Genomic DNA, 15,316 nt, shown 5'->3' on the forward strand with positions numbered 1-15,316 from the left:
TCTGCCGGTGTGACGCTGTGCTGAGGGAAATACACTGATGGTTGTGTGATATGTGTAAAGCGGAAAAAATTACTGTAGTATACTGGGATTTGGATGAAATAGGAGATACGATACTGCGTGAAGAGTTTGACAGAGCTCTGAAAGACCTAAGTCGAAACAAGGCCCCGGGAGTAGACAACATTCCATTAGAGCTATTGACGGCTTTGGGAGAGCCAGTCCTGACAAAACTCTACCATCTGGTGAGCAAGATGTATGAGACAGGTGAAATACCCTCAGACTTCGGAAAGAATATAATAATTCCAATCCCAAAGAAAGCAGGTGTTGACAGATGTGAAAATTACCGAACTATCATTTTAATAAGTCACAGCTGCAAAATACTAACACGAATTCTTTACAGACGAGTGGAAAAACTGGTAGAAGCCCACCATGGGGAAAATCAGTTTGGATTCCGTAGAAATATTGGAACACGTGAGGCAATACTGACCTTAAGACTTATCTTAGAAGAAAGATTAAGGAAAGGCAAACCTACGTTTCTAGCGTTTGAAGACTTAGAGAAAGCTTTTGACAATGTTGACTGGAATACCCTCTTTCACATTCTAAAGGTGGCAGGGGTAAAATACAGGGAGCAAAAGGCTATTTACAATTTGTACAGAAACCAGATGGCAGTTATAAGAGTCGAGGGACATGAAAGGGAAGCAGTTGTTGGGAAGCAAGTGAGACATGGTTGTAGCCTATCCTCGATGTTATTCAATCTGTATATTCAGCAAGCAGTAAAGGAAACAAGAGAAAAGTTTGTAGTAGGTATTAAAATCCATGGAGAAGAAATAAAATCTTTGAGGCTTGCCGATGACACTGTAATTCTGTCAGAGACAGCAAAGGACTTGGAAGAGCAGTTGGACGGAATGGACAGTGTCTTGAAAGAAGGATATAAGATGAACATCAACAAAAGCAAAACGAGGACAATGGAATGTAATCGAATGAAGTCGGGTGATGCTGAGGGAATTAGATTAGGAAATGACGCACTTAAAGTAGTAAAGAAGTTTTCCTATTTGGGGAGCAAAATAACTGATGATGGTCGAAGTGGAGAAGATATAAAATGTAGACTGGCAATGGCAAGGAAAGCGTTTCTGAAGAAGAGAAATTTGTTAACATCGAGTATTGAATTAAGTGTCAGGAAGTCATTTCAGAAAGTATTTGTTTGGAGTGTAGCCATGTATGGAAGTAAAACATGGATGACAAATAGTTTGGACAAGAAGAGAATAGAAGCTTTCGAAATGTGGTGCTACAGAAGAATGCTGAAGATTAGATGGGTAGATCACATAACTAATGAGGAGGTATTGAATAGAATTGGGGAGGAGTTTGTGGCACAACTTGACAAGAAGAAGGTACCGGTTGGTAGGACATGTCCTGAGGCATCAGGGGATCACGAATTTAGCATTGGAGGGCAGTGTAGAGGGTAAAAATCGTAGAGGGAGACCAAGAGATGAATACACTAAGCAGATTCAGAAGGATGTAGGTTGCAGTAGGTACTGGGAGATGAAGAAGCTTGCACAAGATAGAGTAGCATGGAGAGCTGCATCAAACCAGTCTCAGGACAGAAGACCACAACAACAACAACTGGGATTTGGGAGTGGAGGTCGATGTTATCTGACATGTAACTACGTTTTGTAACAGCACATTACAAATGTGTGGGAAATGAATGATTTGAGGCGGTTCTTCGATTCTCTTTAATTAAACGGAATCTGATGATAGAATTGTAGATGGGCTGATTATGTGGTGTGAATATTGCTACCAATGTCAGACTGTAATTAAATTCATAAAGTATTCAGTCACCTGTACTGGTGACAGAGAAGGAAATTCAGTCCGAATTCAGAACTGGAAACGCATTGTAACCAAACACCTTATTTGGTAGTAATCTGTGTGTGGTGCAGTTACCACTAGATGAACATTTCACCATATACGCTCCTGTCAAGTACTTCTCAGTAATAAAATAATATAAAGAATTGGTTCATATAACTTATCTGGATGCAGCCAGGTGACATCTTTAAGAACGGAAGATATTTTATGATTTGTGGCTTAGAAAACGGTTGGCTGCATTGCTATGAGTTGCTTGTGCTCAGTTGTTGAGTTTTGTACAGGTTTCTCAAGAAATGTTTTTCAAACTGTTTCCTCTAAAGAAGTGTTGCTTATGTTAGTTTTTTGATATCTCTCATTTTAGTGCTTGTTGGAATGTCACTAGAACAATTATATGTTCTCCACTGTGTTGGGCACACAGAATTTTGTTACCATTTAATTTTGAAATAACGAAATATAATTTAGCGAATTTTATTTCCTTACTGACATATGGTACTGTTATGTTAGCATCTGAGCGAGTTTCTGCTGGTTGTACTGCCTGGCGAGTTGAAGAGGGGTCTTCCCACCTCCGTCCCTGACCTCTCTGTCGGCCCCTGCCTCGAGCAGTGCAGCTGCCGACTCCTCGTGGCCAAAGACTGCCGCAAAGTGCAGAGGCGTCCTCTCCAACTCGTTCCTGGCGTTGGGGTCGGCTTTCCACTCCAGCAGTAGCTGCACCAAAGCCGTGTGGCCATACAGTGCAGCCACGTGCAGGGGAGTGCTCTGCCCGCCGTCTCTGGCGTCAACCTCGGCCCCGCCCTCCAACAAACACCTCGCCACCTGCAGGTGTCCCCTGTCTGTTGCCCAATGTAGGGCAGTCTGCCCGGACGCGTCCCTCATCCTGACGTCCGCCCCTGCCTCCAGCAACAGGCGCAGCTGCTCCAGAGCCCCCTGCTGAGCCGCCTGGATCAGCCTCCTGTCGCCCTCTCCTTCAGAAACGCTCCTGCACAAAACACTGAGTTTCTTGAACTCTACAATAAACACTGTCACAAAATCATGAGAACTATCACAGAAACAAAACTGTCAGCAGTTATGAATAAACATCTGTCCTGTGTCAAATAAGAAATCTCTTTTCTGTGATACAGAAAAAAACAGATTATCAGGTACAGACGCTCAGCACTACCACCTCATCAAAGTCTTCATCCACTTTCCGACCAAAACTCCTGAATTCCATCTGATACATAATTCAGTTGTCAAATTTCGTCAAACACTAAGCCCCTTCAACCTCATAATTCTATTGTCATTCTTCATAAGCTCCACTAACACAGAGAGTTAGTACAGCCAACACTAGCTCTCTGTGTGTAGCAGTCCCTTCGGACACTTAAAAAGCAAACACACGAAATTAATCACATCTCAGGCAATTTCCTTAGATGGAAGCAAATAAATACCAGACCACTTACTCGTATATTTTGTGTCATGCGGACACCAAGAAGAGAAAATTTTTGCAGTACACGAAATGAGTTGGTCAACATATTTTAGATACAACTAAGACACCAAATCAGCTCTCCCTGTGCCCACCCCCTTCACACAAACATATAAACATGTCTTCACTGAAAGATATCCATCAACATCTGCACATAATCTCATCCAAACACCAAGCCCACGCTACTGAATTGCTGCACACTCACTCACTGTTTAACGAGATTATTCTTATGGGCGGCCGAAGTGGCCGAGCGGTTCTAGGCGCTACAGTCCGGAACCGCGCAACCGCTTCGGTCGCAGGTTCGAATCCTGCCTCGGGCATGGATGTGTGTGATGTCCTTAGGTTAGTTAGGTTTAAGTAGCTCTACGTTCTGGGGCACTGATCACCTCAGAAGTTAAGTCCCACAGTGCTCAGAGCCATTTGAACCATTTTTTATTCTTATGGCTCCCATGTCTCCGAATGCAGCAACAAAATCTATAGGCCTTAAGAGGAAATTAATACCTCATCAACTTATGTACATCACCGTTACTCATATTTCTGTAAGCTACTTGAACATATTGTGTTCCTTACGCTATTGATGTTAAGTACTGAGAAATGGCACTTTGTCATGGCATTTGATAACCTCAATCCAATGAACCCAACAGGTAGTAACTACGTTCTAATACCATAACTTGTGTGTTACATGTGGTAAAGAGTGAAGTGCAGCAAATTATTTGTACACCAAAGACATCAATAGTAAAATTCTTTTAATATCATGCCAACAAAGATGTTACAAATCATGAACCCCATATACACTAATCACACACACACACACACACACACACACACACACACACACAAACACACACACACACACACACACACACACACTCTGTCTACAAATATTATGCGCACATGCAGATTCTGATTTCGCTGTTCCAACTGAAATAGAGGCTTTACAAGCAAACAAAAGGACTGACTCATGCAGTTCGTATGTTCAAAATATGTCTTTGTTTTCTGACAGATGTATGAAATGTTTTTTGATGTTTCATATCGAATAGTCAGGCAGACAGTTTACAATTGTCAGTGAGTGCACAGTGACCAACTGCCTGGAAGTGGTTTCGATCCCCATGGGGTTTTCTAGCCCAGGTTCTGGTGGAACTGGAGCACCTTTTCCCAGCTTGGAGTGTGCATTGGTTTATAGGGATCCATAGTCTGGCAGGAAATACTAACAGTGGTAGGACTTCGTTTTAAAACACACATAACACTGGCAGAGGTCAATTCGCATGTGTTAATCGTGCAGGTGTGGATCAAACACTCAACTGTGGAGTTGGCCACTCTGGTATGGAGCAACCAAGGTGGCTCTCACACAGATGTCCGTATGTGTGTCTACCACCAGTGTTGTACTGGTAATCGGCTGGCTAATGGTATGAATCAGTGACACTGTAAGACTTTTAGCCTACTGCATCTATCATTATTATTCTGCAGTTCCTTCGACCAGCTGTTTAATTATCAGCTGGATGTCTCATCGCTTCCAATACAAGAAACCGCTGCTCCCGTCCAACAGACGTTCTGAGTAGCTGAGTTACTTTTCTGTATACTTGGACATTTGTAAGGGGTCTTTGTTGCCTCGGTAATTGGTTGTGAAGATAAGGCGAACTATATGCTCTAAACTGTTGTTAAAGCAGTCACATATGTTCCCACAGTGGGAGGAGATTATTTTGTGTGTGGTTTCTGGGACTGGCAGAGATGCCAACCTATGGGGATGTGCTCAAGGTGTCAACCGAGGCCAGCTTCCCTCAGCATCTCGAGGAGCTATGAAAGGTCACGGTGTAACAAGCAATTTGTTGAGTCATATTTCTCCAATGATGTTAGCAAGTTACGTTAACAACTTATGGACTGGGCGATGAATATTCATGTGTAGGAATATGGAGATTGTCTGAAGTCATATAAAGTGGTTTTCCAAAAGCTTTAAAGTTCACATTCTTCTGGATCTTCTATGCATCTCTAAAACACCTCACACATATGGACTTCATTTACAAGTATAACTCAGTCCAAAATACTGCAATGTTACCAACAATCATCTTTTATATATTAAATGCTCCCTGCCTCCGTTGGATAAGCAGCTGCAGCAACAAGTCGTATACTCCTAGCTCACTCATTTGTTACATAGTTTAATTCTTAATTTCTTTGCGTGTTTTTGGTACTTGCATTGTTTAATTTATAAATTTCGGGCGTATTATAGTATTTGAGAGTTGTAGCATCGCGTTTTAGTACCTGGACAGTGTAAAATCGCGTAGTCTCCTTCCGCCGTTGAGCAGTGTGTCAGCAGTGCGCAAGTAGCAGCATTACTGCATTTACTAGGCAATCTTGTATTTTAATAACCGTTTAAATTTTTTGTCGATTTGTTTGCGCTCTCTGTAGATTAGTTCAGACGTTCTTTGCACAACAGTTTTTAGCATGGATAGGGACTGCAACTGCTGTGTTTGGATGCAGGCTGAGTCTGCATCCCTTCACTCCCAGCTTCAGGCACTGTTAGCTTCAGTCACACAGCTTGAGGCTGTTGCCAATGGGCATCACTGTGGGGGTCCGGAAGGGGGTTTGTTGGGGACGGCCAGCTCGTCCCACGCATCCCCTGATCGGACTATGACTGTGGTTGCCCGGGATACTGCCCGCATTGAGGCTGATCCCTCACCTGTGGTAGAGTGGGAGGTCGTCTCAAGGTGTGGCAGGGGGTGAAAGACATTCCGGAGGGCTGAACAGAAGGCCTCTCCAGTTTGTCTGACGAACCGGTTTCAGACTCTGTCTCAGGCTGACACTGATCTTTGGCCTGACATGGCTGCCTGTCCTGTTCCAGAGGTTGCCCCTCAGTCTGCAAGATCCGGGCGGTCGCAGAGGGTGGGCTTACTGGTAGGTTGGAGCTCCAACGTCAGGCGCGTAATGGGGCCCCTTAAGGATATGGCAGCAAGAGAGGGGAAGAAAACCAATGTGCACTCCGTGTGCATACCCGGGGGAGTCATTCCAGATGTGGAAAGGGTCCTTCCGGATGCCATGAAGTCTATAGGGTGCACCCATCTGCAGGTGGTCGCTCATGTCGGCACCAATGATGTGTGTCGCTATGGATCGGAGGAAATCCTCTCTGGCTTCCGGCGGTTATCTGATTTGGTGAAGACTGCCAGTCTCGCTAGCGGGATGAAAGCAGAGCTCACCATCTGCAGCATCGTCGACAGGACTGACTGCGGACCTTTGGTGCAGACCCGAGTGGAGGGTCTGAATCAGAGGCTGAGACGGTTCTGGGAGCGTGTGGGCTGCAGATTCCTCGACTTGCGCCGTAGGGTGGTGGGGTTTTGGGTTCCGCTGGATAGGTCAGGAGTCCACTACATGCAACAAGCGGCTACACGGCTAGCAGGGGTTGTATGGCATGGGGTGGGCGATTTTTTAGGTTAGATGGCCTTCGGCAAGTACAGAAAGGGCAACAGCCTCAACGGGTGTGGGGCAAAGTCAGGACACGCTGGGACCAAGCAGTAACCGGTATTGTAATTGTAAACTGTCGAAGCTGCGTTGGTAAAGTACCGGAACTTCAAGCGCTGGTAGAAAGCACCGAAGCTGAAGGTGCAGAAAGCTGGCTGAAGCCAGAGATAAATTTTGCCGTATTTTTTACAAAGGTACAGAAGGTGTTTAGAAAGGATAGATTGCATGCAACTGGTGGTGGAGTGTTCGTCGCTGTTAGTAGTAGTTTTTCCTGTAGTGAAGTAGAAGTGGATAATTCCTGTGAATTATTATGGGTGAAGGTTACGCTCAACAACCGAGCTAGGTTAATAATTGGCTCCTTTTACCGACCTCCCGACTCAGCAGCATTAGTGGCAGAACAACTGAGAGAAAATTTGGAATACATTTCACATAAATTTTCTCAGCATGTTATAGTCTTAAGTGGGGATTTCAATTTACCAGATATAGACTGGGACACTCAGATGTTTAGGACGGGTGGTAGGGACAGAGCATCGAGTGACATTATACTGAGTGCACTATCCGAAAATTACCTCGAGCAATTAAACAGAGAACCGACTCGTGGAGATAACATCTTGGACCTACTGATAACAAACAGACCCGAACTTTTCGACACTGTATGTGCAGAACAGGGAATCAGTGATCATAAGGCCGTTGCAACATCCCTGAAAATGAAGTTAATAGGAATATAAAAAAAGGGAGGAAGGTTCATCTGTTTAGCAAGAGTAATAGAAGGCAGATTTCAGAATACCTAACAGATCAAAACGAAAATTTCTGTTCGAACACTGACAATGTTGAGTGTTTATGAAAAAAGTTCAAGGCAATCGTAAAATGCGTTTTAGGCAGGTGTGTGCAGAGTAAAACTGTGAGGGTCGCGAAAAACCCACCGTGATACAACAACAAAGTTAGGAAACTACTGCGAAAGCAAAGAGAGCTTCACTCCAAGTTTAAACGCAGCCAAAACCTCTCAGACAAACGGAAGCTAAATGATGTCAAAGTTAGTGTAAGGAGGGCTATTCGTGAAGCGTTCAGTGAATTCGAAAGTAAAATTATATGTACCGACTTGACAGAATATCCTAGAAAGTTCAGGTCTTACGTTAAATCAGTAAGTGGCTCGAAACAGCATATCCAGACACTCCGGGATGATGAAGGCATTGAAACAGAGGATGACACGCGTAAATCTGAAATACTAAACACCTTTTTCCAAAGCTGTTTCACAGAGGAAGACCGCACTGCAGTTCCTTCTCTAAATCCTCGCACAAACGAAAAAATGGCTGACAGCGAAATAAGTGTCCAAGGAATAGAAAAGCAACTGGAATCACTCAACAGAGGAAAGTCCACTGGACCTGAAGGGATACCAATTCGATTCTACACAGAGTACGCAAAAGAACTTGCCCCCCTTCTAACAGCTGTGTACCGCAAGTCTCTAGTGGAATGGAAGGTTCCAAATGATTGGAAAAGAGCACAGGTAGTCCCAGTCTTCAAGAAGGGTCGTCGAGCAGATGCGCAACACTATAGACCTATATCTCTGACGTCGATCTGTTGTAGAATTTTAGAACATGTTTTTTGCTCGAGTATCATGTCGTTATTGGAAACCCAGAATCTACTATGTAGGAATCAACATGGATTCCGGAAACAGCGATCGTGTGAGACCCAACTCGCTTTATTTGTTCATGAGACCCAGAAAATATTAGATACAGGCTCCCAGGTAGATGCTATTTTTCTTGACTTCCGGAAGGCGTTCGATACAGTTCCGCACTGTCGCCTGATAAACAAAGTAAGAGCCTACGGAATATCAGACCAGCTGTGTGGTTGGATTGAAGAGTTTTTAGCAAACAGAACACAGCATGTTGTTATCAATGGAGAGACGTCTACAGACGTTAAAGTAACCTCTGGCGTGCCACAGGGGAGTGTTATGGGACCATTGATTTTTACAATATATATAAATGACCTAGTAGATAGTGTCGGAAGTTCCACGCGGCTTTTCGCGGATGATGCTGTAGTATATAGAGAAGTTTCAGCATTAGAAAATTGTAGCGAAATGCAGGAAGATCTGCAGCGGATAGGCACTTGGTGCAGGGAGTGGCAACTGACCCTTAACATAGACAAATGTAATGTATTGTGAATACATAGAAAGAAGGATCCTTTATTGCATGATTATATGATAGCGGAACAAACACTGGTAGCAGTTACTTCTGTAAAATATCTGGGAGTACGCGTGCGGAACGATTTCAAGTGGAATGATCATATAAAATTAATTGTTGGTAAGGTGGGTACCAGGTTGAGATTCATTGGGAGAGTCCTTAGAAAATGTAGTCCATCAACAAAGGATGGGCTTACAAAACACTCGTTCGACCTATACTTGAGTATTGCTCATCAGTGTGGGATCCGTACCAGATCGGGTTGACGGAGGAGATAGAGAAGATCCAGAGAAGAGCGGCGCGTTTCGTCACAGGGTTATTTGGTAACCGTGATAGCGTTACGGAGATGTTTAACAAACTCAAGAGGCAGACTCTGCAAGAGAGGCGCTCTGCATCGCGGTGTAGCTTGCTCGCCATGTTTCGAGAGGGTGCGTTTCTGGATGAGGTATCGAATATATTGCTTCCCCCTACTTATACCTCCCGAGGAGATCACGAATGTAAAATTAGAGAGATTAGAGCGCACACGGAGGCTTTCAGACAGCCGTTCTTCCCGTGAACCATACGCGACTGGAATAGGAAAGGGAGGTAATGACAGTGGCACGTAAAGTGCCCTCCTCCACACACCGTTGGGTGGCTTGCGGAGTATAAATGTAGATGTAGATGTAGATGTTGATGTAGATGAAAATGTTGCTTTGCCAAATCTGAATTAGTGCACATACCAATTCTCAAAAAGTACTAACACAAAACGGATGAAACATTTGATTTAGTCACAAAAGTACCAAGGACACCCCAAAATTATTATACCTTAAGTTTATTTAACTTTATGACCCTGTAGAATGACCCTGTAGATTCCTTTATGATTTATAATATTTTACTTTTTCGCTCTCTACTGGTGTTAAATATTACGAAAATGTTCCACTTAATGACAGTTAGCAGTAACAAGAAGCTCGTTTCAAAATATTTTTCATTTATGATGAGCACTATTTGAGAAGATGTACCTCATATAAAGAATACTGCAAGTGTAATGAATTAAATACAGTTAAAAGAAATGACCGAGTAAAGAACAATTAAATTATTTGCAATAAACTGAAATGGCAATCAGTGCTAAGCGTTCAGATATACTGAACTTGCAGCATAGTGAACCAGAGAAGACAAATGGAAACTGATGACAGACCAGCACTATAATTACGTTTCGCTCATTAGAGTGAGCACTTACCTTAAACTTTTTTTTATTTTACGCTGTGACAGATAATTACAAGCAGCATAATGGCGACCACACGAATTCAGTTGAAGAGTGTGCCTCTATTTGATGTGGATGTAAGTTGCTCTGGTGATAAAAAAATTTTCCCCTTGTATATAAATCCATACAGCATTCCTTGTACTTAATGTACCGTGCAAAGGTGGTTCAGTGGTTCGCACATTGGATTCACATATAGGAGAAAGATGCATCAAATCCCTCCCTGGTCCTCGAGATTTAGGGGTTTTCTATGAATTTTCCTAGATTAGTCCCAACAATTACTGGGATGGTTCCTTTGAAAGGGTCATGACTGATTTCCTTCTCCCTCCCTTCATAATCCGAGCTTGTGTTCTAACAACCACACTGTTAAGAGGATGTTCCACTCAAATCTTCCTTCTACGAAAGGCCAATACAGGCAGTGTAGATGTGGACTTATTAGCTTCCTATACAATTTCTCCATGACTGTGAACATGTTATTAAATTCATTCTACCAGATGACTTGATTTGTGTGATCAGCATGTCATTTTTTTATATTAGTATTTATTAATATCTGTCGTCAACATAATGCAGTCGAACATAATCTCGTTTATGATATATTTCACCTATGTTGATCCAGATGTTTTCGCTAGAGGACTCCATTGCAATTAAGAGACATCATGTAAATAGGACTGTGGTTGTTCTGCAATATTTTCTTATCCTCCGCGATGTTCAGGGGCACTGCTTGAGCTCCAGTAACTGTGGTTCGCAGCGGTACTTTTCTTAGCTGTGGCGTAGCGGTACAAAGGCAGTTCTGAAGACGTGTGCCACGCCACACTGACAAACATAGCACTGCCTGTGTTTGTTAGCAAATGTGGTGGGCAGTGGAAGGAATGTTGCTACATTATTTTACTGATGGCATTTGTGTCCATGAAGTTTACATTTGGAGATTATCGAAAATTCCCATCTAAGGTCCTTTATCAGTGCAAACATTCTTCTATGTTTACACTCTGCATCAACAGAAACCATCTATCCTGGTCAAATTAAACTAGTTCATGTTCAGCCTATTTACGTTTCTATCTTTGCCCATTTATGAGAGTTTGGAATCTTTTTATACTTCACTTTCACTCCACTACTTGGACATATGTTGTTAAAATTTTCTCGATTTTCTATAAATCGTCCTTCTTTTTGGTCAGAAAACTGATTCCGTTCGTTTACACATCCCTGATTTACCATCTTCATATTGGAAACCTGAAGTCCTGGTAATGTTTCGAGACTGGTTCCATTTTTTGTTGCATCTAACGTTGCAGACAGTTGCATCCCTATTCAATATGGCTATGTACTGCTAATCGTGTCATAAACTGTGCATTAACATCGATTCAGGAGGGCTCATCTATTACAATGTTGTACCTCATGTTCATCACCTTTTTACATTTCACTCGATCATACACATTGTCAAAACCCGAACGGTAACGACTTTTAAAACGTATTTGTGTATCTTCAGCAAATCTAACACGGTTGTAGTGCCTTGGCAATCACCTACAATGTTTAAAAGAAGTAGTGTCAATGTGTTATATAATGAGCGTACTTCATATTGAGTAATGTTGTCAAGCCACAGTCTTATTTCTTTGAGAGGAATACCCCTTACCCTGCAGTAAAGTCTCCGTGAAATATTGGTTTGGCTGATAACTTCGTTATATGTGCGTATGAGGATTCAAAATTTTTTAGCAGCGTTCAGATATTGGAAAAGGTATTCCATCAAGGTTTGATGCTTTAATCCTGAAGATGAGTTGATCACCTCTCATATTTCTCATCTGGTGAAAGTCATTACCTACTGCAGTAGTTCTGCTCTATCTCTCTCTGGATTCACGTGCAGGGTATTTAAATGTGTAAAAAATTTTGCACTTGCTTCCCACATCCGGCATTCTGTTGCATTTCATCTACCTCTTCTTCTGGTGGCTTCTTTGCCCTTCTCCTTTACTGTGTAACGTGTAATACTGAAGTTTGGTTTCTCGCTGTGTTTATTTCCGTGTGTATTTGCCTTGGTTGTAAAAATTAGTCATGTTGTATTGATTATTATGGTGTTTGCCTCGTCCTCAAATGGTTCAAATGGCTCTGAGGACTATGGGACTTAGCATCTGAGGTCATCAGTCCCCTAGAACTTAGAACCACTTAAACCTGACTAACCTAAGGACATCACACACATCCATGCCCGAGGCAGGATTCGAACCTGTGACCGCAGCGGTCATGCGGTTCCAGACTGAAGCGCCAGGAACCGCTCGGCCACACCGGCAGGCGCTTCGTCCTCAAAAAATCACATTGTGTGTTATCTACCTTTTGATACTGGCCATGGAGCCATATGTAATAATCGTAATCATTTGTCGTTTTCATTTGCATCATTGTACACTCGTTTGTGCACTGTGTTAGGACTCATCTGATGTTCAGGTTTGCGTAATATAGGGACCGTTGTATCCAGTTTTAGAAATGTGGGTCAGGTGTCACAGAAGTTGTGTACATTTGTGCGAGCGTCGTTTAATGAGTAATGCCCCGCACTTAAAAAAAAAATCATTTAACCTTTAACCTACGTAGCCGACGTGTCACGTTTGTTCCGTGCGCCGATGAAGTTTCGAACTGTTCTGGCAGATGGCAGAGCCGTAGTACAGCGTCAAAATGGCGTTTACATGCGACTCACGTTACAAGCACTGTGATGTTATTGAACTGTTGTGTGCAGAAAAAGAAGCATCCATAAACATTTGTGTGCAGTGTACGGCGATGCTGCAGTTGATAGGAGTACAGTTGGACGATGGGTAAAGAAAGTTACAGCCTCAGAAAATGTAGAAACAGAGCTCCATGATCAGCCATGCATGGGACTTCATATCACAGCCACTGTTGCAGACATGCTGAATCGTGTGGATGCCCTTATTCGTGCCGACCGGCGCATCACAACTCAACAATTGGCTCTACTGTTGTCGGTCAGCATTGGAAGTGCGTCTACAACAAAAGAGACTCTCAGATATTCAAAGATGTGTTCACAATGGGTTTCATGAATGCTCACAGCAGACGACAATATTCAAATAAAGGCGATTTCAACTGAATTGTTGGAGCGTTTTTAGACCGAGAGAGATGCCTTTCTGTTATAGATCGTTACATTGGACGAAAACTGGGTGCACCATTTTGCACCAGAAACCCAAAGGCAGTCCATGGAGTGGCATCATTCTCATGCACCACAACAGAAGAAACTCTACGCCCACTGCCGGAAAAGTAGTGGTGGCAGTTTTCTGGGATTGTGATTGCGTCATTCTCGTGGATGTTATGTCAAGAGAGTCAACCACCAAATCAGAGGCATACGTGAAGACTCTGAATAAACTCAAGAAGCATTTCAGATGTGTTCCATTGGTTCCATTGGACAAGAATCCAGGAGAAGTCTTGCTCCAACACGGTAATGTACGCGCCCACACAAGTCTGAGAACCTAGGAACACATCGCCAAATTGGGTTGGACATCACTGCCTCATCCACCCTACAGTCCAGATCTGGCACCCTCGGACTTCCATCTCTTTGGGACGCTTATAGATTCTATAAGGGGAACACACTTTGAAGATGACGGGAGTGTCAGTTATGCAGTGAAAACAGGGCTACACCTACAGGACAAGAGCTTTTACCAGCAAGGAATACATTCTCTTCCACAACATTGGCGTATGGCCATAGAACCTGATGAAGACTACATTGAAAAATAGGACATGGACAATACATGTTGTGCATATTGTCACAAAATTCTGACTCTTAACAATAAATATGTTCTGAGGAAAAAACTGTGGGGCTGTACTTATTGAATGACCCTCGTACAAAAGCATGTCTCAAACAGCGCTTGTGAAGTACAGTTATCTAAGAGGCTGCTGGCCACATTACTGAGTCCGTTATAACATTCTGTATAGTTGCACATGTGGATGAGCATACACACACACACACAAACACACACACACACACACACACACACATACACACACACCACTAGCCAAAAAGTTACGATCACCTGCTTAATGGCGTGTTCGTCCAAATTTGGAATGTAACTGATTCAAGTAGTTTGTAGCTCCCTGGAGGTATATGTCTATGAGCAGATCACACAGTTCCCATAAATCAAGGGCTCGTGGCTTCTCTGGATACAGTGTTGGCACCTGACAGTACCCCAGATGTGTTGCATTGAGTTCACATTGGGCGAGTTTGGTGGCCAAGGCATCAATGTGAGTTCACTGTCGTAATCCTCATAATGCTGCAACACAATTATGGCCAGTTAACATGCTGAAGGTGCCATTGTTTATCACAGATGATGTAGAGTGTGACGTGGTACAAGTGCTGCAATAATGTTCAAGTAGGTCACAGCTGTTATGGTGAGGAAGACTACTCCCACAGATCCCATAGAAACTTCTGTTTACGTCTCTTATGGCACAGCATTCCCTCTGCCGATCTTCAGCCGTGACATGGCGCATACAGGGATCCTACAGTAGTTGCACACAACAAAAACTACTCAAAATTACTAACAAAGGTTATTAAAACATAAGTAACATGCTCATAATGTCAGAGATCTGTCCTTCTGACATCAGACATGAGTCTGTATGGAATGTAGTGAAACGAGAGAGAGGACAACCAATCATAGAGCACAATGACATCACTATTGAAGTAGATGGATTGATGAGTCATGGGTAGCAAAGTCTATAACAATCATTTCTTCAATATAGTGCAAATTATAGGGATAATCAGTTCAAGAAAAAAAACCGTGCTGTACCTTGAAAAAGTAGCTCACATGAAATTCAGTCATAGGAATTTATCACAAACTTCTCCTTCTAAGATTTAAAAAATTGTACATTCACTCAAAAACAAAAGCTCTTCTGGTTATGATGGTGTTACCAATAGCGTACTAATGATCTGTTCCTATTTAACAAGCCCTGTATTCTCTGAAATATGTAACGCGTCACAAACTTAACGAATTTTTCCAGAGGGACTGAAATATACCGGTGTTAAACCCCCCTTTAACAAAGGTGATAAGAGAGATGTCAATAACAAGCGATCTGTTTTACTGCTGACATCATTTTCTAAAATTGTTTCGGAGGGTGATGTATTCTAGAGCAGCATCTTACTTTAGAACGATATTCTCCTCAGTGAATCGC

At 42.8% G+C, this 15,316-nt stretch overlaps 1 protein-coding gene across 1 annotated transcript in view; it reads right to left on the reverse strand.

The window, feature by feature from the left end:
• Window positions 1–2,309: 2,309 nt before the first annotated feature.
• LOC126427074 (ankyrin repeat domain-containing protein 6-like) overlaps window positions 2,310–15,316 on the reverse strand; it is a 56,109-nt gene continuing 43,102 nt past the window's right edge. Inside the window, exon 4 of the mRNA XM_050089249.1 lies at window positions 2,310–2,833. Within this exon, the coding sequence (XP_049945206.1) occupies window positions 2,353–2,833 (481 nt within the window). The 3' untranslated portion in view covers window positions 2,310–2,352. The remainder of the gene's footprint in view (window positions 2,834–15,316) is intronic.

This window comes from Schistocerca serialis, chromosome 11, assembly GCF_023864345.2.
Source record: "Schistocerca serialis cubense isolate TAMUIC-IGC-003099 chromosome 11, iqSchSeri2.2, whole genome shotgun sequence".
NCBI classification, from domain to species: Eukaryota; Metazoa; Arthropoda; class Insecta; order Orthoptera; family Acrididae; genus Schistocerca; species Schistocerca serialis.